We start from the raw sequence: 27,400 nt of genomic DNA on the forward strand, positions 1-27,400 counted from the left end.
AGGGGTCTCCCTTTACATTAAAAGCGCTGTGTGTGGGTTGGCTCCAATCTCTGTGTCTCTCTTGCCATTCTTGGGGGTGAAACTCTGTGTGTGTGTGTGTGTGTGTGTGTGTGTGTGTGTGTGTGTGTGTGTGGTCTCCATTAAGCAATGTCCAGGGACTCTGTGTCATATGCTGCAGAGGATATGTCCTCTCAGGATGATCCCATTCCATGTAATCAGGATTGCACTGGTTTAGCACAGATACCAGCAAGGGAGCCTGAGTCGTTATCCTCTATCAAATCTATGATTTTTCAGATTTCAAATAGGGATGCACAAAATAAATCTGCAACTCAGGCTTTACAGAACGCTATGGCAGTCTGGCCCAGTTCTGGTACCTCAGAGCTCCCTGCTGTATATTCACATAAACGTGCTCTTGCGCAGATCATGCAGGATGGTACGGATACCGATTCTGACACTGCAGACGGTGACGGGGATGTGTTGCGGGGGCAGCATCTCTTGCTAAAGGGGTGCAGTTGATAGAGGCTATTAGAGATGTGTTGAATATTGCTGATACAACACCTGAGCATGTTGAGGCTTACTTCACTGACAATAAGAAAGCCTCGCTAACCTTCCCTGCATCAAAGGAATTAAATGCTATTTTTGAAAAGGATTGGGAAAACCTGGATAAAAAATTCCAGATACCTAAAAGGGTTCTGGTGGCATTTTTTTTCCCGGTAGAGGATAGGAAAAAATGAGAAAACCTGCCTATTGTTGACGCGTCAGTATCTAGACTCTCAGATAAGGTGGTTTTACCTGTTCCAGGATCTACCGCCTTGAAAGTTTAATGCTAAAAAATGCAAAATCATGCACTTGGGTCTCAAAAACTCAAAGGCTAAATATAGTATCAAGGGTACTATAATGGAAACTACGGAGGAGGAAAGGGATTTAGGAGTCACTATTTCAAGTGACTTGAAGGCAGGAAAGCAATGCAACAAAGCAATGAGAAAGGCAAGTCAGATGCTTGGTTGCATAGGGAGAGGAATCAGTAGTAGGAAAAAAGAAGTGATAATGCCACTGTATAGGTCATTGGTGCGGCCCCATCTGGAATACTGTGTCCAGTTCTGGAGACCATATCTCCAGAAGGATATAAATACATTAGAGAGTGTACAAAGAAGGGCAACTAAAATGGTGCATGGCCTACATCACAAAACGTACCCGGAAAGGCTAAAAGATCTTAACATGTATAGTTTGGAGGAGAGAAGGGAAAGGGGGAACATGATAGAAACTTTCAAATATATCAAGGGTCTTAAAGTTCAGGAGGGAAACATTCTTCAAAGGAAGAGAAATATTAGAACTCGAGGACATACACTGAAACTGGAGGGAGGAGGTTCAGGGGAAATTTAAGGAAAAATTACTTCACAGAAAGGGTAGTGGATAAGTGGAATAGTCTCCCATCAGAGGTGGTAGAGGCTAAGACTGTAGAGCAATTTAAATATGCTTGGGATAGGCATATGAATAGCCTTACAAAGAATTAAGGTTCAAAAAGGGTTGAGATTGCCTAAATAAAAAATAAAAAAATAAAAAAAAAGGGGCAGACTAGATGGGCCAAGTGGTTCTTATCTGCCGTCAAATTCTATGTTTCTATGAAAGAGCTGGCTGATTGTAAAATTGATAATACGCTCAAATCCATGTACATGGCTTCTGGGGCAATACTACATCCTACTATCGCAAGTGCTTGGATTGCCAAAGCTATAGTAAAGTGGTCTGGCACGTTACTTGAAGACTTGGATACTATGGAGAAATGTGATGTTGAATTGTTTTTACATAACATTCAGGACTCGGCAGGATTTCTGGTAGAATCCATGAAAGACCTGGGTTCCATGGCTGCGGGAATTTCTTCCATGTCAGTATCAGCTCGTCGAGGACTGTGCTTGTGCCAGTGGTCTGCCGACGCAGAATCCTGGAGAAGTGTGGAGACCCTACCCTACACAAGTCAGGCTCTCTTTGGGGAAGCGTTAGATGCATGGATCTCCACGGCTACAGCTGGTAAGTCACCGTTTCTTCCCTCAGCTACACCTGCTCTGAAGAAACCCTTTTTTTCAACTACATCACAGCCCTTTCGGTCTACCAAGCCCAGAAAGGCCAAGCAGTCCAACACCTTCTTTCAGGGGGGGAGGGGGGAGGCCCAAGTACAAGAAACCTGGTGCATCAAAGTCCTCCGCATGACGGTGGGTGTCATCTGGCCTGGACCCCTGGGTGCAAGATATTGTGTCTCAGGGGTACAGGCTGGAATTTCAAAATATCCATCCTCACCGATTTTTCAAATCAGGCTTGCCAGCTCTGCTGGCAAACAGGACTGTCCTGCAAGAAGCCATCCAGAAGTTTGTGGAGGCACAGGTCATTGTGCCAGTACCACCTCATCTGCAAAACAAAGGTTACTATTCTAACCTTTTTGTGGTACAGAAACCGGATGGTTCGGTCAGGCCAATTCTGAACTTAAAATCACTAAACCCCTTTCTTAGCGAGTTCAAGTTCAAATTGGAGTCTCTAAGGGCAGTGATCTCATGTCTGGAGGAGGGGGAATTCCTGGTATCCCTGGACATCAAGGATGCATACCTCAACATTCCAAATTTGGCTGCCGCATCAAGCTTATCTTCGATTCACACTGTTGGACTGTCATTTTCAGTTCCAGGCCCTACCATTTGGCCTCTCCACAGCACCGAAGGTATTCACCAAGGTGATGTCGGAAATTATGATTCTCCTCCGCAGACAGGGGGTGATTATCATTCCGTATCTGGACGATCTGTTGATAAAGGCATCGTCCAAGGAGAAGCTGTTACGGTCCATAGCTCTTTAATGACCCAGATTCTCAGGGAACATGGTTGGATCGTGAATCTTCTAAAATCTCATTTGAAACCAACCAGGAGGTTGTCATTTCTGGGAATGATCCTCGACACGGAAGTGCAGAGGGTGTTTTTTCCAGGGGAAAAGGCGTTAGTGCTTCAAAACGATGGTCCGGGATGTCCTGAAGCCAGCCCGGGTGTCTGTTCATCAGTGCATTTGCCTTCTGGGAAAGATGGCGAGGCTCTGCAGTACGGGAGGTTTCACGCTCGGTCCTCCCAACTGAAACTTCTGGACAAGTTGTCGGGATCCCATCTACACATGCACCAGAGAATACGTCTGTCACCAAAGGCCAAGATTTCACTCCTCTGGTGGCTGCAACTGCCTCACCTTCTGGGAGGGCCGCAGGTTCGGGATTCAGGACTGGATCCTTCTAACCATGGATGCAAGTCTCCGGGGCTGAGGCTGGAAGCCGGCCTGCCGATAAACATTCTGGAACTAAGAGCCGTCTACAACGGTCTTCTCCAAGCGACCCATCTTCTGAGAAATCGGGCCAGTCAAGTGCAGTTGGACAATGTGACAACAGTGGCTTACATAAACCGACAGGGCAGAACGAAGAGCAGAGCTGCAATGTCAGAGGTAACAAGAATAATCCTCTGGGCAGAAAAACATACGTTGGCGCTGTCAGCAATTTTCATTCTGGGAGTAGACAACTGGGAAGTGCACTTCCTCAGCACACGATCCCCATCCAGGGGAGTGGGGTCTACATCCGGAGGTGTTCAAGAAGGGGCATACCCCAGATCGACATGATGGCCTCTCGTCTCAACAAGCAGCTTCGGCGCTATTGCTCCAGGTCGAGGGACCAGCAAGCAGTGGCGGTGGACGCCCTACTGACTCGGTGGGTGTTCATGTTTCCTCCACTTCCACTCATTCCAAGAGTTCTAAAGCTCATAAGGAGAACAAGGATTCAAGCGATCCTCATTGCTCCAGACTGGCCAAGAAGGGTATGGTACGTGGATCTTCTGGATCTACTGCAAGAAGAGCCGAGGCCTCTTCCTCTTCGGGAGGACTTGCTGCAGCAGGGGCCGTTCGCCTATCAAGACTTACCACGGCTACGTTTGACGGCATGGAGGTTGAAAGCCTGATACTAGCTCGAAAGGACTTTCCGAACAAAGTTATTCATACCCTGATACAGGATAGGAAAGGAGTAACGTCTAAACATTATCATCGAATTTTGAAAAAATATTTATCTTGGTGTGAGTCCAAGAAATTTCCTGCGGTGGAGTTTCAACTGGGACGGTTTCTCCTCTTCCTACAAGCCGGTGTTGATATGGGCCTGAGGTTGGGATCTGTGAAGGTCCAGATTTCGGCCCTATCCATTTTCTTCCAGAAACAAATGGCTGCCCTGCCTGAGGATCAGACATTTTTGAAGGGAGTTCTGCACATCCAACCTCCCTTTGTGCCGCCTACAGCGCCTTGGGACCTTAACATGGTGTTGCAATTCCTCCAATCGGACTGGTACGAGTCTCTACAGGAGGTTGAGGTCAAATTTCTTACATGGAAGGCTGTCACGTTGTTGGTCTTAGCTTCTGCTAGACGTGTGTCGGAGTTGGGGGCTTTGTCCTGTAAAAGCCCATACTTTATCTTCCACGAAGATAGATCTGAGCTCCGGATACATCACCAGTTTCTTCCGAGGGTTGTGTCGGCATTTCATATCAACCAACCTATTGTGGTGCCAGTGGCAACGGACTCCTCAATTTCATCAAAGTCCTTGGATGTTGTAAGGGCTCTGAAAATCTGTGTGAAGAGGACTGCTCATCACAGAAAATCAGACTCTGTTGGTCCTCTATGATCAAAAAAATTGGGTGTCCTGCTTCTAAGCAGACGATCTTTCACTGGATCAGATTCACTATTCAGCATGCGTATTCTACGGCAGGATTGCCATGTCCTACGACTGTCAAGGCCCACTCTACTCATTAGGTGGGGTCTTCCTAGGCGACTGCCCGGGGTGTCTCGGCTTTACAACTTTGCCGAGCAGCAACTTGGTCTGGGTCAAACACGTTTGCAAAGTTCTACAAGTTCGATACTTTGGCCATTCTGGGAGCTTTGGTACTCCCCCATGGTACTAATGTGGACCCCAGCATCCTCTAGGACGTTAGAGAAAATAGGATTTTGGTTACCTACCATTAAATCCTTTTCTCGTAGTCCGTAGAGTATGCTGGGCGCCCACCCAGCGCTTTCTTTTCCTGCTATCATTATTTGGTTCAGTACAACTTCATTTTTAGTTGAGTACTGCATTGTTACTTGGTAAGTAATGTTTCAGCGGTTGCTGAGATTTCAAGCTAAGTTAGCTTGATGTGTCTTGTATGTGTGAGCTGGTATGAATCTCGCCACTATCTGTGTTAAATCCTCTCGAAGATGTCCGTCTCCTCGGGCACAGTTTCTAGAGTGAGTATGGTAAGAGGGGCATAGAGGAGGAGCCAGCCCACACTCTCAAACTCTTAAAGTGCAAATGGCTCCTGGTGGACATGTCTATACCCCATGGTACTAAATGTGGACCCCAGCATCCTCTACAGACTACGAGAAAAAGATTACCCGGTAGGTAACCAAAATCTCTTTTTTTATTTTCCCAAAACAAGTTCCATCATACTTTGTGTACAGACTCAGACATGCACACATATACACAGTCAAAACAAAAAAAAACTGTAGGTGCTACTTTTTACACAAATCTACAAATGTGACTTTTCAAATTACGAGAGTATTATATTTAGGAGACCGAGTTTACTGTACTTCTTCCTGGGCCTCCCCACTGCTTTAAAAGGCAGCCTCCCCCACCCCCGTGAGCATTGTGATTTCACGGATTAGGTGTTCTGCTTACTAAATGACAACATGAGCCATTTATTTATATACAGTAGTGTACCGATCATGTTTTGTTTGTCATTTACTAAGCAGTGCAACCAGTGTTTGAAATCACAGGGGGGTGGGATTAGGGGTGGGGGAGGCTGCCTTATAAAGCAATGGGAAAGCCAAGGAAGAAGTACAGTAAACTTCGTCTCATAAAGATAAGACTCTCGTAATTTGAAAAGTCACACTTGTGTTTTTTTTCTAATTTTGACTGTATATCTGTGTGCATGTCTGAGTCTGTATACAAAGCATGACAGAGCTAGTTATGAGAAAATAAGGAAATAACAAAAGTGTGCATGCCAATTTTTACACAGATATACAAGTGTGTCATTTGCAGGAAACGAACCCTAGTGTATGGGCACAGTAGCCATCGTTGATACCACTATGCCAAGAGAACCTTGGAGATAGTGATGTCACTCACTGTAATTTTTTTTTACAGTGCAGTGTATCCCAACTCTATTGCTGATTGTAATGATTTTAGAGAGTTGTGTAGAACTCTGAACTGTGCTTTTTGTGTGCGTTGAAGATGCTGAGCAAATCTTTATCGGTGTTCAAATTTCTACTTAATGAAGGGATCATTTTAGACAGTGCACCAAGGAAACTTTCGGTTGTAATACAGGTCACTGGGTGCCTGCTGTTACGGTGATTTCATACTCCATCTGCAGTTTTAATGTATTAAAGCAGAACTACTGTATTTAAAGTGCACTGGCTACATTGTTCAGTATTCTGTAGTGCCATATCCATCCGCTGCTATTCAGCACTGTACTGTAGTTTATTAGTGGAATAATCACCACCCAGTGGTGAAACTGGCTATTGCATGCTGTGGATCCTTTTGTGCCTTATCACGCCATACTTTCTCTACCTGCGCTATATGTATGGCGTGACTAGGACACCTGTATGACACAGCAGCAATGAAGAGCATTGCTACATCTGTATTTACAATGATAAATTAGAACTTATGAACTGGACATAGCACTTATCTACAATATATATCAGTACAAAAAGACTGCCAACATCTAAAAACAACAATGTTATTATGTTTCCTAGGTCATACACTAAAAACACTAAATTCTTATACAATTGTTACATAACTTCTTCATCCACTCGCCTCTTAAATTTAGTAAAATATACCCCATTGTCTGTTAGAACTCCCATCCAGTAGCGCCCACTTTATTGTACCAACATGAAGGATGAGCAGAGGATGCCTGTCCCCACCTTCCATCTGCCAAGGTTCATAGAATTTGGGGTGGGGCAACTATTCTGAGTTGGAGGCTTTAAGACCTGACTATTGCTCCCCAAAAAGATTTACCCCTACCCTAACCAGTTTGCCACCCTGCTGTCCTAACAAATTACTTATTTACTGTGACATCACTGGCCCCGTTTCTGAATATGAATCCACAGAGGGAATTTCTGTAAAGCAATCCTGCCAATTGTTCACTTGAATTCTGCTTGTATAATTAGAGAAGTATCTGTTTACAACGCAGCAGCCTGCTGCTGACAAATGAAAGACAACGTGGCTATTTTTTTTCTTTTAAGTTATATTAAAGGACACCAGTTAATAATATTTGTCAGTAACGCACAGTCTGTTATGGTTAAATAATTGCTTTATAAAACGTAAAGTGACAACTGATTATTTATTAGTAAATTACTGTAAACTACCATTTTATTTTATTTTTTTCAAGGGGCCAGGAGGCAAAAGGTGTAAAAAGGGTAAGTTGAAGAGTATAGTGTTCCTTACATTTTGTGCATTAATGAAATTTCTTGCAGTGAACCCTTACAATAATGTTTAAAAAAAAAATACAGGTGCAAATGACAAGAAATAAAAAGGGTAGCCTCAAAACAATTCATGGTACTAGATATGAATTACAAGGGTCTCCCAGGGAAGACTATCTGAAACGCTAACTGTACCTGAAGGACAGCGAGTGGTTAATGTGTCCGACAAATTTGTGCTAGCAGAATGATTTCTCTCGGCAACAGGCTACACCTCAATGGGGAACTTGCAGCTGCGCTCTTGGAATAGTTGGTTAGACAGCTGTTGAAGACTTTAAACCAGGAATGAGTGAACTTATAAGCAATATAAATCAATGCAAGGAACAGAGTTCAGCCAAGGTAAATGTAGGGAGGGCAGGAAGAATTTACACAAGGTGATAAGTGTGGGCAGGGGGATGGAAATAACGGCTAGGAGCCTTCTAATGTGTTAATGATATTGGAGGTGAAACAGGATACAATTGCTTGGATGAAAGTCATGCTGGCCAGGGAAATTGGATAGGAAGGCAGGAGTGGGGGAGTTTGGGTACATATAAATATCAGCCCAGCAGGAGGATTTTGGAACATTAAGACCATGCAGAATTGTAATAGATTGCTAAACATAGTGATCATAGGGATTTATTATACACCACATAGCATTATATAGAGGAACAGCTCAGGAATAGTGACCATTACAAGGAAAGACTTGCTATGACTCAGCAACAACTTCTGTAAAGCAGCTACTGTACTAACACTGAGTTTTAGAAGGGTTAGCTCAATAAGCTCAGAGAAGCACTGAATCGTGTAGATCATTTCACTGGGAAAGTAGAATTTAAAAAAAAAAAAATGGAATATTTGTAAAAATATATATATATTTTTTAAATTGATGTAAAGAAATAAAAGGTCAGGATATAAAACACAACCAAGGGCCTTAAATAATAAAGTATTGAAGGTAAACAGGAGGAATAAAAGCAATGCAAATTATGGAAGGCGGAGGAGATCATACTGGCAAAGATTACAGCTAAAGTATGGTAAAGCATAACTTATAGGCCCTACACACTGGCCGACATCAGCTAAAGATATGAACGATCTCGTTCATAAATGAACGAGAACTCGTTCATATCTTTCAGTGTGGAGGCTCCAGCGATGAACGATGCGCGGCCCCGCGCTCGTTCATCGCTGGTCCCCCGTCGGCTGTGCATGCAGGCCAATATGGACGATCTCGTCCACATTTGCCTGCACTTCAATGGAGCCGCGTGACGGGGGGAGTGAAGAAACTTCACTCCCCCCAGTCACTGCCCCCCCGCCGCCGGGTCGCCCGTCGGCCGTATCCACCGTCGGGCAGCTCAGCGGCGGATCGGCCAATGTGTAGGGCCCTTTAGTGTTTCGCTTTCTCCAAAGATACGCTCAGAGATAGAGGAGCTTATACTTAGTTTCTTGCCTTTAATTCAGGAGTGCTTCTTGTGAAATACCAATGTTCTAGGTCACATAAATACATTATACCATATAGAAACAAACAGCCATATTCGTAGGCCCTTAAAAATCATCTGACTCCTGTCCCTGGTAACTAGATGTTAGATTAACTCATTGGTTGATTTAGTCATGTGATTGCAGTGGGGCCATTTTTGTTACTTCGGTGACCACATGTCAGTTTATTTACTGTTGTGAAAGCTATTTCCTGGTAATCAAAAGGGAGTGCCACGCATTGCATGGTGGCCATCTTTGTTATCTCTGCACCCAGATGCCATAAAATGTATTGAGGCAGATTCAAATAGCTGCGAGGTATCTGAATTTTTGTGATCACATAACTGTTGATCTGCCCATGTGTTAATTTGGTGACCACAGTTACAGCATGTGACCATACTACTGTAATTTCCAAGTATTATAAACCTTTTTCAGAATATACATTTTAATGCTAGTACACCCATACGATGCCGTTAATAGAATGTAATCTGTATATAAATGTATACAATGCATTTTTTGAAAATCGAAAGTAGAAGTCTATATTTGCTAAGTGACATAAGGGTGGACACAGGGTGGGCACTGTGCCATAATGTGAACTGGGGGTTCTGTGTGGCATAATGAAGTATGGGAGTATGCACAGATTATACTTTTTAATTACAGTACAGTATATAAATTTCCCCAATGTTACTGGAAGGGTTCCTCACCAGTTAGTTGCCCTGGGGTCCTACAAATCTTAATCCGTCACCAGTAGCAAATTTGTGAAACTAGGAAAGGCTCACAAGTCAGTAACCTCACTAGTAAAAAGGAAGGTTTAATACTTAAATTATAAGTAGGGCACAAAGAACTTCCCTGGTTTACTATGGGGAATAAAAACCACCCTTACAGGAGCCCGGATTTATATACAGAAACGTATTTGAGGTAAATACAAAAGATAGGTCTTCTGAATTGTTTTTGTAACAAGAACAAGGATTCATGAACAGGGAATGTGGTATAATAATATTTCTTTTACATCAATAATAGGATTAATGCCCAGCAATGTTTTTACATCTGCCTAAAAGCCATACAAGTATTGCAATACATATGTAATCCCGGCGGGCGGGATGCCAGCTGTCAGTACCCCGACAGTGGCATCCCGCCCGCCAGAATTCCGGCAGTGAGGCGAGTGCAAAGAGTCCCCATGCGGGCTTGCTGCGTTCGCCACAGGATCTATCCCAACTCTATGGGTGTCGAGAGGGAATAGCCCGTGAGTCGGTATTCCAGCTGCCAGCATTGTCGGCTGTCTGGATTCTGGCGTCTGTATCCTTACCGCCGGGACCCCGACAGCTGGCAAATTGATTGCCCCCCAAAGTATTACTGATTTTCTGTATTTTAACATGTATTATTAAAACAGTGTTATTTATAAAACCAAGTCACCTTGTGGAGTCACCATACAGTTGTTAGTTAATTAATTCAATATCCATCATGAGCATTATCTTTGTAAACTAATATTCTTTCTACGAATGGAAACAAAAACAAATTTCACCATTATAATCAGATAATAACTGTATGAGTGGTTCCAGGTGGTTAAGCTGTGGAATTGCTAACCACATAAAGGGATGATGGCAAGTTTACTAATAAAATTACATATGTATGTCTCCGGTATAAATAAGAAATAGTATGGGCAGTACGGATGGTATAATGGTTAGCATTACTGCCTCACAACACTGAGGTCATGGGTTAGATTCCTATCATGGCCCTAACTGTGCGGAGTTTGTATATTCTCCCCGTACTTGCGTGGGTTTCCTCTGGGTACTCTGGTTTCCACCCACAATCCAAAAATATACTGGTAGGCTAATTAGCTCCCAACAAAAAAAATAAATAAAATTAACCCTAGTGAATGTGTGTACATGTGGTAGGGAATCTAGATTGTAAGCTCCACTGGGGCAGGGACTGATGTGATTGGGCAAATATTCTCTGTAAAGCGCTGCGGCATATGTGTGCACTATATAAATAGCTGGTAATAAATAAATAAATAAATATAGTATCTGTAGCAAGAGTCAGTAAAGATGTTTGGGGTCAGGAAGGAATTGTGGTTTCCCTGTGAGGCTAAACTGGCAACTTCCAATACATCAACACAGTAAGAAATCACGCTCTATTGCACTTAATAAGCATGTACCTTTCTTTCCTTATACTATGGAAACTGGACAATAAAACATACTGAAAACAAAACAAAAAGGGACATGACCGAGCTTGTCAATTAGCTGCTATTCAAAGGAGTGTTGATCTCCTAAAAAAAGAAGAACGAACAGATAGTTGGAGAACAGCGCGTGTTGGTATATGTAACGGTGCATTTAAAAATTTATAAAAAGATATACAATGAATAAAATATGATATTTAATGAATATTAAACTAAATTATAAATATATTAAAAAGAAAAATCATGCACAGAAGGTATTAGTTTATACTAAGATCAGTCACCGGTATTGTAAATAGGATCTAATGTGAATGGAGTTCTGTATGATCCAAAAGGACATCCAGTGATTTAGATGGAGTCAAATGGTTAAACTCAGTTAATAATCGCCAATGCATAAATGAAGAAGTGCATAAAAGAGAACAGTTCCGGTATAATACCCAGCCTGCTGACCAACGTTAACCTGTTAGTAGTAGCCAGTAGTGATGAGCGGGTTCGGATCCTCGGGATCCGAACCTGCCCGAACTTCACCTTTTTTTACACGGGTCCGAGCGACTCGGATCCTCCCGCCTTGCTCGGTAAACCCGAGCGCGCCCGAACGTCATCATCCCGCTGTCGGATTCTATATAAGGAGCCGCGCGTCGCCGCCATTTTCACACGTGCATTGAGATTGATAGGGAGAGGACGTGGCTGGCGTCCTCTCCGTTATATTAGAAAAGAAAAGAGTAAACTGAGTGACTTAGTTATAATTGTAGGGAGGATTGGGGACGGGGAGCAGCTGTTAGGGAGTACAGTGCAGAGTTTACCACCAGTGAGTTTAATCCTTTGTTTCTCTACATGAAAAAAACGCTCGACCATATCTGTATTCAGTGTGCTGCACTGCTGCATGATATATCTGTGCTGAGTGCACTGCTCAATCTGCCTAATTGTGGGGACTGGGGAGCAGTTATAGCAGGAGTACAGTGCACAGTTTTGCTGACAGTGACCACCAGTCCAGTATACGTTTGTCTGCCTGAAAAACACTCCTGTGGTGTTTTTTTTTTTTCTTCATACTAGTTTAGCAGTCTGCTGACAGTGTCCACCAGGTCCGTTATATACAGTATATTATATATATAAGCAGTACGGTAGGCCACGGCTGTACCTACCTCTGTGTGGTCAGTGCACTCGTCGTCCATAAGTAATATAATACTATACTATCCATCCATCTACATTGTATACCTGTGGTGGCTTTTTTTTTTCTTCATACTAGTTTAGCAGTCTGCTGACGGTGTCCACCAGGTCCGTTATATACAGTATATTATATATATAAGCAGTACGGTAGGCCACGGCTGTACATACCTCTGTGTCGTCAGTGCACTCGTCGTCCATAAGTAATATAATACTATACTATCCATCCATCTACATTGTATACCTGTGGTGGCTTTTAGTTGTGCGCAAAATATGGAGAACAAAAATGTGGAGGTTAAAAAAATAGGGAAAGATCAAGATCCACTTCCACCTCGTGCTGAAGCTGCTGCCACTAGTCATGGCCGAGACGATGAAATGCCATCAACGTCGTCTGCCAAGGCCGATGCCCAATGTCATAGTACAGAGCATGTAAAATCCAAAACACAAAAGATCAGTAAAAAAATGACCCAAAAATCAAAATTAAAAGCGTCTGAGGAGAAGCGTAAACTTGCCAATATGCCATTTACGACACGGAGTGGCAAGGAACGGCTGAGGCCCTGGCCTTTGTTCATGGCTAGTGGTTCAGCTTCACATGAGGATGGAAGCGCTCATCCTCTCGCTAGAAAAAAGAAAAGACTTGCGGCAAAAGCACAGCAAAGAACTGTGCGTTCTTCAAAATCCCAAATCCCAAAGGAGAGTCCAATTGTGTCGGTTGCGATGCCTGACCTTCCCAACACTGGACGGGAAGAGCTTGCGCCTTCCACCATTTGCACGCCCCCTGCAAGTGCTGGAAGGAGCACCCGCAGTCCAGTTCCTGATAGTGAAATTGAAGATGTCAGTGTTGAAGTACACCAGGATGAGGATATGGGTGTTGCTGGCGCTGGGGAGGAAATTGACAAGGAGGATTCTGATGGTGAGGTGGTTTGTTTAAGTCAGGCACCCGGGGAGACACCTGTTGTCTGTGGGAGGAATATGGCCATTGACATGCCTGGTCAAAATACAAAAAAAAAAAAAATCAGCTCTTCAGTGTGGAATTATTTCAACAGAAATGCGGACAACTGGTGTCAAGCCGTGTGTTGCCTTTTTCAAGCTGTAATAAGTATGGGTAAGGACGTTAACCACCTCGGAACATCCTCCCTTATACGTCACCTGCAGCGCATTCATAATAAGTCAGTGACAAGTTAAAAAAATTTGGGCGACAGCGGAAGCAGTCCACTGACCAGTAAATCCCTTCCTCTTGTAACCAAGCTCGCGCAAACCACACCACCAACTTCCTCAGTGTCAATTTCCTCCTTACCCAGGAAAGCCAATAGTCCTGCAGGCCATGTCACTGGCAAGTCTGACGAGTCCTCTCCTGCCTGGGATTACTCCGATGCATCCTTGAGTGTAACGCCTACTGCTGCTGGCGCTGCTGTTGTTGCTGCTGGGAGTCGATCGGCATCCCAGAGGGGAAGTCGGAAGACCACTTGTACTACTTCCAGTAAGCAATTGACTGTCCAACAGTCCTTTGCGAGGAAGATGAAATATCACAGCAGTCATCCTGTTGCAAAGCGGATAACTGAGGCCTTGACAACTATGTTGGTATTAGACGTGCGTCCAGTATCCGCCGTTAGTTCACAGGGAACTAGACAATTGCTTGAGGTAGTGTGCCCCCCTTACCAAATACCATCTAGGTTCCACTTCTCTAGGCAGGCGATACCGAGAATGTACACGGACGTCAGAAAAAGACTCACCAGTGTCCTAAAAAATGCAGTTGTACCCAATGTCCACTTAACCACGGACATGTGGACAAGTGGAGCAGGGCAGACTCAGGACTACATGACTGACAGCCCACTGGGTAGATGTACTGCCTCCCGCTGCAAGAATAGCAGCGGCGGCACCAGTAGCAGCATCTCGCAAACGCCAACTCGTTCCTAGGCAGGCTATGCTTTGTATCACCGCTTTCCAGAATACGCACACAGCTGAAAACCTCTTACGGCAACTGAGGAAGATCATCGCAGAATGGCTTACCCCAATTGGACTCTCCTGGTGATTTGTGGCATCGGACAACGCCAGCAATATTGTGCGTGCATTACATCTGGGCAAATTCCAGCACGTCCCATGGTTTGCACATACCTTGAATTTGGTGGTGCAGAATTATTTAAAAAATGACAGGGGCATGCAAGAGATGCTGTCGGTGGCCAGAAGAATTGCGGGCCACTTTCGGCGTACAGGCACCGCGTACAGAAGACTGGAGCACCACCAAAAACACCTGAACCTGCCCTGCCATCATCTGAAGCAAGAGGTGGTAACGAGGTGGAATTCAACCCTCTATATGCTTCAGAGGATGGAGGAGCAGCAAAAGGCCATTCAAGCCTATACATCTGGCCACGATATAGGCAAAGGAGGTGGAATGCACCTATCTCAAGCGCAGTGGAGAATGATTTTTAACGTTGTGCAAGGTTCTGCAACCTTTTGAACTTGCCACACGTGAAGTCAGCTCAGACACTGCCAGCCTGAGTCAGGTCATTCCCCTCATCAGGCTTTTGCAGAAGAAGCTGGAGGCATTGAAGGAGGAGCTAAAACAGAGCGATTCCGCTAGGCATGTGGGACTTGTGGATGGAGCCCTTCATTCGCTTAACCAGGATTCACGTGTGGTCAATCTGTTGAAATCAGAGCACTACATTTTGGCCACCGTGCTCGATCCTAGATTTAAAACCTACGTTGGATCTCTCTTTCCGGCAGACACAAGCATGCAGAGGTTCAAAGAACTGCTGGTGAGAAAATTGTCAAGTCAAGCAGAACGCGACCCGTCAACATCTCCTCCTTCACATTCTCCCGCAACTGGGGGTGCGAGGAAAAGGCTACGAATTCCGAGCCCACCCGCTGGCGGTGATGCAGGGCAGTCTGGAGCGACTGCTGATGCTGACATCTGGTCCGGACTGAAGGACCTGCCAACGATTACTGACATGTCGTCTACGGTCACTGCATATGATTCTCTCACCATTGAAAGAATGGTGGAGGATTATATGAGTGACCGCATCCAAGTAGGCACGTCAGACAGTCCGTACGTATACTGGCAGGAAAAAAAGAGGCAATTTGGAGGCCCTTGCACAAACTGGCTTTATTCTACCTAAGTTGCCCTTCCTCCAGTGTGTACTCCGAAAGAGTGTTTAGTGCCGCCGCTCACCTTGTCAGCAATCGGCGTACGAGGTTACTTCCAGAAAATGTGGAGATGATGTTCATTAAAATGAATTATAATCAATTCCTCCATGGAGACATTCACCAGCAGCAATTGCCTCCAGAAAGTGCACGGGGACCTGAGATGGTGGATTCCAGTGGGGACGAATTAATTATCTGTGAGGAGGGGGATGTACACAGTGAAAGGGGTGATGAATCGGACGATGATGATGAGGTGGACATCTTGCCTCTGTAGAGCCAGTTTGTGCAAGGAGAGATTGATTGCTTCTTTTTTGGTGGGGGCCCAAACCAACCAGTCATTTCAGTCACAGTCGTGTGGCAGACCCTGTCGCTGAAATGATGGGTTCGTTAAAGTGTGCATGTCCTGTTTTTACAACATAAGGGTTTTTGGGAGGGCCCAAGGACAATTCCATCTTGCACCTCTTTTTTCTTTCATTTTTCTTTGCGTCATGTGCTGTTTGGGGAGTATTTTTTTGAAGGGCCATCCTGCGTGACACTGCAGTGCCACTCCTAGATGGGCCAGGTGTTTGTGTCGGCCACTAGGGTCGCTTAGCTTAGTCGTCACACAGCTACCTCATTGCGCCTCTTTTTTTCTTTGCGTCATGTGCTGTTTGGGGAGTATTTTTTGGAAGGGCCATCCTGCGTAACACTGCAGTGCCACTCCTAGATGGGCCAGGTGTTTGTGTCGGCCACTTGTGCCGCTTAGCTTAGCCATCCAGCGACCTCGGTGCAAATTTTAGGACTAAAAATAATATTGTGAGGTGTGAGGTGTTCAGAATAGACTGGAAATGAGTGTAAATTATGGTTATTGAGGTTAATAATTCTATGGGATCAAAATGACCCCCATTATTCTATGATTTAAGCTGTTTTTTAGGGTTTTTTGAAAAAAAACACCCGAATCCAAAACACAACCGAATCCGACAAAAAAAATTCGGTGAGGTTTTGCCAAAACGCGTTCGAACCCAAAACACGGCTGCGGAACCGAACCCAAAACCCGAAAAATTTCCGGTGCACATCACTAGTAGCCAGTCCATGTGGATCTTGAATTAGTAAGTAGTCCTCACACTTAAGGCGGGATTCAAATCTTTTATTGCCCCCGATCTCCCTTCTAAAGTGATGGGAGATCGCGGGGTGATATTCTAATGACCCCCATTTTCACGGTGATCGCGCCCGCAAGAGACGGGTTTAGCCGCGTAAAGCAGTGAAGCCTGACTAAAGACATGGGTGCGATCGTGAAAAGTACCGTTGGGGCGTCCAAACGGGTCACTTTTCACGCATTTCAGCTCACCACCCCCCTGGGGGTAGCGAGCTGAAATGCTGATATCGCACCCATCGGCAGTAACATTTGAATACTGCCGGCGGGCATGATGGGGGCGGGAGGGGGAAGAGAAGATTTGAATCCCACCCTTAATGTCAAAACAAAAAGTGGGGAATGTTCCAATAGGTGCAATGAGCATCTCAATGCATTTCAGTGTGGCAATCACCCCACACCTTCCTCAGGAGCATGTGTATCAAAGCAAATTATATCTGCTACATATAACCATCTCATTCAATAAACAGAAGACAGATGTAATTGTATAATCAACCAAGCCACACTGAATATTATGAAACTAGTGGATGCAATAGAAGGTATACTGAGAGGTATAAATGTGTATGCAAAAACGGGTTCACTACGGCTGGCCGGCGTTCGGGCTCCCGGCTACCAGCATCCCGGCGCCGGGAGCCCGACCGCCGGCTTACCGACAGCGTGGCGAGCGCAAATGAGCCCCTTGCGGGCTCGCCGCGCTACGCGCGCCACACTATTTTATTCTCCCTTTATGGGGGTCGTGGACCCCCACGAGGGAAAATAAGTGTCGGTATGCCGGTTGTCGGGCTCCCGGCGCCGGTATACTGGGCGCCAGGAGCCCGACCGCCGGCATACAGAAGACCACCCTGCAAAAACAAGATTTTAAACCTACAGGTAAATCTTTTTCTCCTAGTCCGTAGAGGATGCTGGGGACTCCGTAAGGACCATGGTGTATAGACGGGCTCCGCAGGAGACATGGGCACTATAAAGAACTTTAGAATGGGTGTGCACTGGCTCCTCCCTCTATGCCCCTCCTCCAGACCTCAGTTAGATCCTGTGCCCAGAGGAGATGGACAATACGAGGAAAGGATTTTGTTAATCTAAGGGCAAGATTCATACCAGCCCACACCATCCACACTGTATAACCTGGAATATACGCAACCAGTTAACAGTATGAACAAAATAGTATCAGCTAAAGACTGATCTCAACTGTAACATAACCCTTATGTAAGCAACAACTATATACAAGCCTTGCAGATTTTGTCCGCACTGGGACGGGCGCCCAGCATCCTCTACGGACTAGGAGAAAAAGATTTACCGGTAGGTTTAAAATCTTAATTTTCTCTTACGTCCTAGAGGATGCTGGGGACTCCGTAAGGACCATGGGGTTTATAACAAAAGCTCCAGACCGGGCGGGAGAGTGCGGACGACTCTGCAGCACCGACTGAGCAAACGCAAGGTCCTCATTAGCCAGGGTATCAAACTTAGAGAACTTTGCAAAAGTGTTTGAACCCGACCAGGTAGCTGCTCGGCAAAGCTGTAAAGTCGAGACACCTCGGGCAGCCGCCCAAGAAGAGCCCACCTTCCTAGTGGAATGGGCCTTTACCGAATTCGGTAATGGCAATCCTCCTGTAGAATGAGCCGGCTGAATCGTGTTACAGATCCAGCGAGCAATAGTCTGCTTCGAAGCAGGAGCACCAACTTTGTTGGCTGCATACAGGACAAACAGTGCTTCTGTTTTCCTAACCCGAGCCGTCCTGGCTACATAGATTTTTAAGGCCCTGACTACATCCAGGGACTTGGAATCCTCCAAGTCCCCCGTAGCCACAGGCACCACAATCGGTTGGTTCATATGAAAAGAAGAAACCACCTTAAGCAAAAATGGAGGATGAGTCCTCAACTCTGCTCTATCCACATGGAAAATCAAATTGGGGCTCTTGTGAGACAAGGCCGCCAATTCGGACACCCGCCTTGTAGATGCCAAGGCCAACAACATGACCACCTTCCAAGTGAGAAATTTTAATTCAACAGTTTGAAGAGGTTCAAACCAGTGAGACTTCAGGAACCGTAACACCACGTTAAGGTCCCATGGTGCCACTGGGGGCACAAAAGGAGGCTGGATGTGCAGCACTCCCTTTACAAAAGTCTGGACTTCCGGGAGAGAAGCCAATTCCTTCTGAAATAAAATAGACAGGGCCGAAATCTGTACTTTAATGGAGCCTAATTTTAGGCCCATATCCACTCCTGTCTGTAGAAAGTGGAGAAAACGGCCCAGATGGAAATCTTCCGTAGGAGCATTCTTGGCTTCACACCTAGATACATACTTCCTCCAGATACGGTGTTAATGTTTCGCCGTCACCTCCTTCCTAGCCTTTATCAGAGTAGGGATGACTTCCTCCAGAATATCTTTCCCAGCTAGGATTCAGTGTTCAACCGCCATGCCGTCAAACGTAACCGCTGTAAGTCTTGGAACACGCAGGGCCCCTGTTGCAACAGGTACTCCCTGAGAGGAAGAGGCCATGGATCTTCTGTGAGCATCTCCTGAAGATCTGAATACCAGGCCCTTCGAGGCCAATCTGGAATAATGAGTATTGTGTGCACTCTCTTTTGTCTTATGATTCTCAATATTTTTGAGATGAGAGGAAGAGGGGGAAATACACAGACCGACTGAAACACCCATGGTGTCACCAGGGCGTCCACCGCTACTGCCTGAGGGTCCCTTGACCTGGCACAATACCTCCGAAGCTTCTTGAGGCGGGACGCCATCATGTCTATGAGAGGAATTCCCCAAAGACTTGTTATCTCTGTAAAAACTTCTTGATGAAGTCCCCACTCTCCTGGATGGAGATAGTGTCTGCTGAGGAAGTCTGCTTCCCAGTTGTCCACTCACGGAATGAAGACCGCTGACAGAGCGCTTACGTGATTTTCCGCCCAGCGAAGAATCCTGGTGGCTTCCGCCATTGCCACTCTGCTCCTTGTCCCGCCTTGGCGGTTTACATGAGCCACGGCTGTGACGTTGTCTGATTGAATCAGAACCGGTAGGTCGCGAAGAAGATTCTCCGCTTATCGTAGGCCGTTGTATATGGCCCTCAATTCCAGCACGTTGATGTGTAGACAAGCCTCCTGGCTTGACCATAGCCCCTTGAAAATTTCTTCCTTGTGTGACTGCTCCCCATCCTCGGAGGCTCGCGTCCATGGTCACCAGAACCCAGTCTTGAATGCCGAACCTGCACTTTGCAGCCACCACAGGAGAGACACCCTGGCCCTGGGGGACAGGCTTATCTTCTTATGTTTTTGTAGATGGGACCCGGACCACTTGTCCAGGAGGTCCCACTGAAACGTCCATGCATGAAACCTGCCGAAGGGGATGGCCTCGTAGGCTGCCACCATTTTCCTCAGAACTCGAGTGCATTGATGAACAGACACTCTTTTTGGTTTTAGCAGGTCTCTGACCATGTTCTGGAGGTCCCGGGCTTTTTCCATCGGGAGAAAAACCCTCTTCTGTTCCGTGTCCAGAATCATGCCTAGGAATGATAGTCGAGTCATTGGAATCAATTGTGACTTTGGCAGATTGTGACACCATAAAATGCCCCCCTTCCAGACTGGAGATCACAGCCCGGAGCGATTCCATCTTGAATTTGAACTTTTTCAAGTACAGGTTCAGGGATTTTAGATTTAAAATGGGTCTGACCGAACCATCCGGCTTCGGGACCACAAACAGGGTTGAATAGTACCCTTTCCCCTGTTGGACTAGGGGAACCTTGACAATCACTTGCTGTTGACACAGCTTTTGAATTGCAGCTAACACTACTTCCCTCTCTGGGTGAGAAGCTGGCAAGGCCGACTTGAAAAATCGGCGAGGGTGCACCTCTTCGAATTCCAGTTTGTAGCCTTGGGATACAATATCCATCGTCCAAGGATCCACGTCTGACAGAACCCAGACCTGGCTGAAGAGTCGAAGACGTGCCCCCACCGGTGCGGACTCCCTCAGTGGAGCCCCAGCGTCATGCGGTGGACTTTGTAGAAGCCGGGGAGGACTTCTGCTCCAGGGAACTAGCCGAAGCAAGTGTTCTCTTCCCTCTACCCTTACCTCTGGCGAGGAAGAATGAGCCCCGACCTCTTCTGGACTTATGCGACCGAAAGGACTGCATCTGATATTGTGGAGTTTTCTTTTGTTGTGTGGGAACAAAAGGCAAAAAAGTAGATTTAACCGCGGTAGCTGTGGCAACCAGGTCCGCGAGACCTTCCCCAAATAAAACTTCACCTTTGTATGGTAAAACCTCCATATGCTTCTTTGAGTCGGCATAACCCGTCCATTGGCGGGTCCACAGGGCTCGCCTGGCAGAAATCGCCATGGCGTTGGCTCTCGAACCTAGCAGCCCAACGTCTCTTTGAGCGTCCCTCATATATAAGACTGCGTCTTTAATGTGACCTAAGGTCAATAAAATGGTATCCCTGTCTAGGGTACTAAGGTCAGCTGACAAGGTATCTGTCCAAGCTGCTAAGCGCACTACACACCCATGCCGATGCTATTGCCGGTCTGAGTAAAGCACCCATATGCGCATAAATAGATTTTAAAGTAGTTTCCTGTCTGCGATCAGCAGGATCCTTGAGGGCTGCCGTGTCCGGAGACTGTAGCGCCACCTTCTTGGACAGGCGCGTTAAAGCCTTGTCCACCCTGGGTGAGGATTCCCAACGTACCCTGTCCTGTGCAGGGAAAGGATACGCCATAAGAATCCTTTCGGGAATCTGCAGTTTTTTATCTGGAGTTTCCCCAAGCTTTTTCAAATAACTCGTTCAGCTCATGAGATGGGGGAAAGGTTACCTCAGGTTTTTTTTCCTTATACATGCGCACCCTCGTGTCAGGGACAGAGGGGTCATCTGTGATATGCAAAACATCTTTTATTACAATAATCATATAATGAATACTTTTGGCCACCCTTGGGTGTAACCACGCATCATCGTAGTCGACACTGGAGTCAGAATCCGTGTCGGTATCAGTGTCTGCTTGGATTAACTCTCTGCTTTTTCCCTGGACTCTGCTTTGTCCAGTCTCTTATGTAATACGGTCCCATTTGCATTTAAAACATTCCACATGTCCATCCAATCATGAGTCGGCGCTGCCGACGGAGACACCACAATCATCTGCTCCACCTCCTCCTTAGCTGAGCCTTCCACATTAGACACCCCCCCACACACACAGGGATATAGTTATAAGGAGACAGTTCCCCAAAAAGGCCCTTTGGAGAGACAGAGAGAGAGTATGCCAGCACACACCCAGTGCCAACTGACACTGGAAACAATTTCCCAGATATAGCGCTTTTTTTTATTATATATATATATATATATATATATATATATATATATATATATATATATATATATATATATTTTACTGTGCAATACACTCACAGCGCCTTACAAGTGCCCCCCCCTCCTCTTTTCAGCCCTGTGTCACCGTGTTCAGCAGGGGAGAGACCGGGGAGCCAGCTTCTCTGCAGATCTCTGGAGAAAATGGCGCTGGTTAGTGCTGAGGGACCAAGCTCCGCCCCCTCCAGCGGCAGGCTTCGGTCCCGCTCAAAGTATAAAAACTGGCGGGGGATTTATATAATAACTGCCTCTGCAGCCCATAAACTTATAAATGCCAGATTGAGAGGTTTTTATTGCTGCCCAGGGCGCCCCCCCCTGCGCCCTGCACCCATCAGTGCCTGTTAGTGTGTGTTGTGTGTGGGCGCAAATTACCTCAGGGAAGCTCTGAAGTCTTCTGCCACCTAAGAAGTCTTCTTTCTTCTTATACTCACCCGGCTTCTATCTTCCGGCTCTGTGAGGACAGCGGCGCGGCTCTGGGACGAACGGCGAGGGGAGACCTGCGTTCCGACTCCCTCTGGAGCTAATTGTGTCCAGTAGCCTAAGAAGCAGAGCCTATCACTTAAGTAGGTCTGCTTCTCTTTCCTCAGTCCCACGATGCAGGGAGCCTGTTGCCAGCAGTGCTCCCTGAAAATAAAAAACCTAACAAAATTATTTTTCAGAGAAACTCAGGAGAGCTCCCCTGTAATGCACCCAATCTCCTCTGGGCACAGGATCTAACTGAGGTCTGGAGGAGGGGCATAGAGGGAGGAGCCAGTGCACACCCATTCTAAAGTTCTTTATAGTGCCCATGTCTCCTGCGGAGCCCGTCTATACCCCATGGTCCTTACGGAGTCCCAAGCATCCTCTAGGACATAAGAGAAATAACTTTTAAAAATGATCTGATCATGTAACCCAGAGAACCAATAAGCGTGAGGCAGAGAGCTCATTGCGAATGGTAATCCTAGTCATATGTCTGATCTTGGAACATGAGACCCACACAGCCACCAAGTCATCTCTCATACTGAGAGATACAATGACACCTTTTTGGAATTAAGTGTTATTCAATGCAGAGGTTCCAGGTCACGTGAAATCAGTAGTCGTATGACCCCGGAAACCAACCAGGAGACATTGTGAATAGTAATTATAGTGACATGTCCAGTTCGGGAATACATAACCTGTGCAGCAAATAGGCCATCCCTTATGCTGAATAAAGAAGCCATGTAGTTATATGACCCAGGTATTAGTCTATGACAGGAAGTCCACTTTGAATGGTGGACATGGTCATATGTCTGGACCTGGGTCACATGACTCATGCAGCCAATGAGTCATCTATTTTGCCGAATATGGAAGCAAAACCACACGATATAAACAGTCATCACGACTGTACACAGCAGCCATAGCAGAATGGATCAGCTTGAAGCATTCATGTTATATGAGCAGCAGGTCTACTACTTATAAACCAACTTTTCAGCCTCACTGCGGACAGCAGTATAAAATCCTTCTATAAAAGTATAAATAATGGTAGCAAAAACAGATAAGAAGTGCAATATAGTAAACTGTGCAAAGATTTTTTTGCATTTTCCTTCAGAGTCAATTTATTCAAACACATACTGTGTATACACTTAATGTAAAACAAATATAATAGTATCCTATTATCCAGTATATGGTTTATAAACACACATTCTGTGTGTATGGGTACATATGATGGTCTATAGAGTGGTATATTGTGTACTGATGGGACAATGTGTGGCACAATGTGTACTGGTGGGGAACGGAGGATTGAAGGATAGCCCTTATAGAGGCCCACACCACCTTCAATGCTACGATTAGGGGTAGGGTGTGTGCCAGGGTGCTATATTAACTAGTTAGTTAGTGCTCTAGCTGACCAATCCCTTCCAAAACAATTGTTGATGCTCTCTGCAAGAGAAGGGTCTGCCAATGTGTTTTACTTTTTCGTGTAGGAGCAAATTTTGTTTTTCCTGTGGGGGTCAAAGTGTGTGTGTGTGTGTGTGTGTGTGTGTGTGTGTGTGTGTGTGTGTGTGTGTGTGTGTGTATATATATAATTTTTTTTTTTGTCTGCGCATGCATCCCAATAGTATTTGTCCCAGTACATATTCAGATGCAAACACAAATAATTGTATAAGAAAGGTGTTGGGCTTTCCTGGGTAGTTACAAGGAAATGGCTAATCCAATGCAGATGTAGCATAGTATGGGCGCGTTGCTTACAGGGATGCTGAATTGCTCACATTGGGGGCCAAAATCAGACCAACAATCTGCACCTAGCACAGGGCTGGTCAAATTTTGAATGGCGCAACCAATGGTGGCATCTAAACAAGCTTAAAGCATGTAGACACTGACAGCGGGCATCTCAGTTCTTCTATTGGATGCACAGATGTACAGGGAAGAGCACTGTAGTGGCATTAGCATTAAGTTGTAGATGCAACAACAGATGTAAGGAAAGCCACAACTGTGTCCAACTCAGAATCAGGTCCTATGAGCACGATCAGGATTACCTCGATAGACTGCACTCCCAAAACAGACCCCAGCCCCATGAGGGCTGCCTCTATACATTTTCCAGACTGGTTTTCATCCCATCCATTAATTTTTTTATTGGTTTGGTTGTGTGGCCCACATAGATCATAAGCAGAACTTCAGGATAGCCTCTGTCTATACGAGTTTCATTTGCTTGTTTCAAAAACACTTCTTGAAGAAACAGTTTCTATGAAGGTGCATCATTTGGCCTTTCGGAATATTAACCTTCCTGATTTGTGATGTGCACTATGAAGATGTAAATAAGATTGTGTACTAACTAGTTTGATATAATTTGAGGTATTAATGGTTGAGCCACTGTTTCCAGGGTCACATCCTGGAAGTCTATGCATCTCCTGTTATCTGTGAATGCGAAGGATAACTTAAAAGGTGCTGCAATTAAAAGAAAAATGATTGAGCTGACGGAAGATTCCCATGCCAAATAAAACTACTTAAAGGTAATAGCCATAGAAGACCAGGGAGGAGCCGAACCTGCCCCCCACCCACGTGGAGGTCCTCAAACTCACCCATGTAGAGGCTGGAGTAGCTCAGAGCCCCATGGACATGTAGATTGAAAGTTTAAGGACAAAAAAAAAAAAAAGAAAAAAAATAATTTTGAGACAGAATGAAAGATAGAAGAAAAGGTTCCTATCCCTGTATCAAGTTAAAATCATTGGATAGTTTGAGAGATGCTAATTATGCAGTTCACGAGGAATATTGGCATATAAGGATTTGATGTCTAAAGTGAGGAAAGCTCACACTAAAAATTGTATAAGCTTTATGGCAACTACAGTTTAATGCTAAAAAAATGCAACATCATGCACTTGGGTCTCAAAAACCCAAAGGCTAAATATAGTATCAAGGATACTATAAATCGAAACTACTGAGGAGGAAAGGGATTTAGGAGTCACTATTTCAAGTGACTTAAAGGCAGGAAAGCAATTCAACAAAGCAATGAGAACGGCTAGTCAGATGCTTGGTTGCATAGGGAGAGGAATCAGTAGCAGGAAAAAAAGTAATAATGCCACTGTATAGGTCTTTGGTACAGACCCATCTGGAATACTGTGTCCAGTTCTGGAGACCATATCTCCAGAAGGATATAAAGACATTAGAGAGTGTACAAAGAAGGGCAACTAAAATGGTGCACTGCCTACATCACAAAACTTACCCGGAAAGGCTAAAAGATCTTAACATGTATAGTTTGGAGGAGAGAAGTGAAAGGGGACATGATACAAACTTTCAAATATACCAAGGGTCTTAAAGTTCAGGAGGGAAACATTCTTCAAAGGAAGAGAAGTATTAGAATGAGAGGACAAACACTGAAACTGGAGGGAGGTAGGTTCAGGGGAAATTTAAGGAAAAATTACTTCACAGAAAGGGTAGTGGATAAGTGGTATAGCCTCCCATCAGAGGTGGTAGAGGCTAAGACTGTAGAGCAATTTAAACATGCTTGGGATAAGCATATGAACATCCTTACAAAAAATTAAGGTTCAAAAAGGGTTGAGATTACCTAAAAGATAAAAAAAAAAAAAAGGGGCAGACTAGATGGGCCAAGTGGTTCTTATCTGCCGTCAAATTCTATGTTTCTATGTAAGCTGAAGAAAATATGTAGTATCTTTGAGATGGGACCTGAGCACAGGGACACAAGGATGCAAAAAGGGATCCACATAAAAGGAGGGATTTGCAAATTTTATGAAGGTGATAACTGGTGGGAAAAAGAGTTATACAGGAAGCTTTAGGTCTTCCTGAATATGACCTTGCCTGCCATGGTAGACTATAGTAAAGATTTTAATTCATCAAGGAAGATGAGGTGGGGTCACTTTTCAGTACCTTATAGAACGTACAATCACTCAGTTTGTTGGTTCAGTGCCTCCTTGATGTAATCACTCCTATCGTGGAACACCAGAGCTCCTCCCTTGTCAGTCTCCTTGATAATAATCCTGGTATCCTCCATTAGGTTATAGAGAGCTCTTTCTCCAGCTTTGGATAAGTACGACGAATTATGCTGATGTCTTATTTCTACACATAATTTGAAGTTCCTTAAGGTTATTTTGTAAAAAGATTATATTAGTTTTAGTAGAAATGGGGTGGGGAATCAGATTTTACATTAAAATGGTTAGTATCTTTATCTAGAGTATCGTATATCTTTGTTGTGAAGTGACAAGACTCTGCCCTCCTTTCATAATTAATGTACGATCACCAATGAGAGATCTGTCGAATCTATACGGATAGAATTATTTTGATGTTCCTTAAGAAAGTAGTTCGCAAAGTATCTTTTGCAACACAGAACACACATACCTGTCGAGATCAACAAATAATTCTTATATATTGGGGGCACTCGTCGGGGCAAATTAGAGTACAGAGTTGTTGTTGATCAAGTTGTTTAGAGGAAATAGTAAAAACATTAGGAGGGTTACATACCTCAATTCTTACTTCATCTAATCACACGCTTTCTTTTGGGTGTAGGCCTTTTCTGCTATCTCTAGGCTTTGTCTGCTGTCTTTTTGTCATCTCTGGGTACCTGTGTGATTGAGAGCTCATCTCCCATAGATAGGTATTTTCATGGGGAACCCCCATCCCTATTTAGAGTGTAACCCCCCTAGCCTTTCTATCCCCTCCCATTGCCTTAGATCTAGCATCTTTCTCTTTGATTGTCCCTTGATTGCTTGGAGTCTGGTATTTTGGGCTATGGTACTGATTGGAATAGTAGGTACAGTATGTTTGAAAAGTTTATGTGGTATGCAATCAGTAGTTTCCTCTCTACGTGGATCCCTTCTCTTATTCAGACAGGACAGCATTCTTGAATTGTCTCTAATGGATGGATGACCTATTTTGTTGTAACGGTATGGTGTTACTAATATTTTTTTTTATGATCTCGCCCTGTTATTCCGGTAATCTACTAAATCCCTTCTGAATTTCTTATGCTTGGTCTCTAATAACTGTCTACCAAACCCCTCTATCCTTTTATTAATAATCTGATTTGTCTTCTTGGAATTTTTTTTTGT

At 44.8% G+C, this 27,400-nt stretch overlaps 2 protein-coding genes across 2 annotated transcripts in view; one reads left to right on the forward strand and one right to left on the reverse strand.

Annotated features, from left to right (window-relative positions):
* CLNK (cytokine dependent hematopoietic cell linker) overlaps positions 1–27,400 on the forward strand; it is a 411,995-nt gene that overhangs the window by 383,537 nt on the left and 1,058 nt on the right. Inside the window, exon 15 of the mRNA XM_063923032.1 lies at positions 7,407–7,434. Within this exon, the coding sequence (XP_063779102.1) occupies positions 7,407–7,429 (23 nt within the window). The 3' untranslated portion in view covers positions 7,430–7,434. The remainder of the gene's footprint in view (positions 1–7,406; positions 7,435–27,400) is intronic.
* ZNF518B (zinc finger protein 518B) overlaps positions 1–27,400 on the reverse strand; it is a 45,988-nt gene that overhangs the window by 10,678 nt on the left and 7,910 nt on the right. The window lies entirely within an intron of this gene.

The sequence above is a fragment of the Pseudophryne corroboree genome, chromosome 1 (genome assembly GCF_028390025.1).
Source record: "Pseudophryne corroboree isolate aPseCor3 chromosome 1, aPseCor3.hap2, whole genome shotgun sequence".
Taxonomy (NCBI): domain Eukaryota; kingdom Metazoa; phylum Chordata; class Amphibia; order Anura; family Myobatrachidae; genus Pseudophryne; species Pseudophryne corroboree.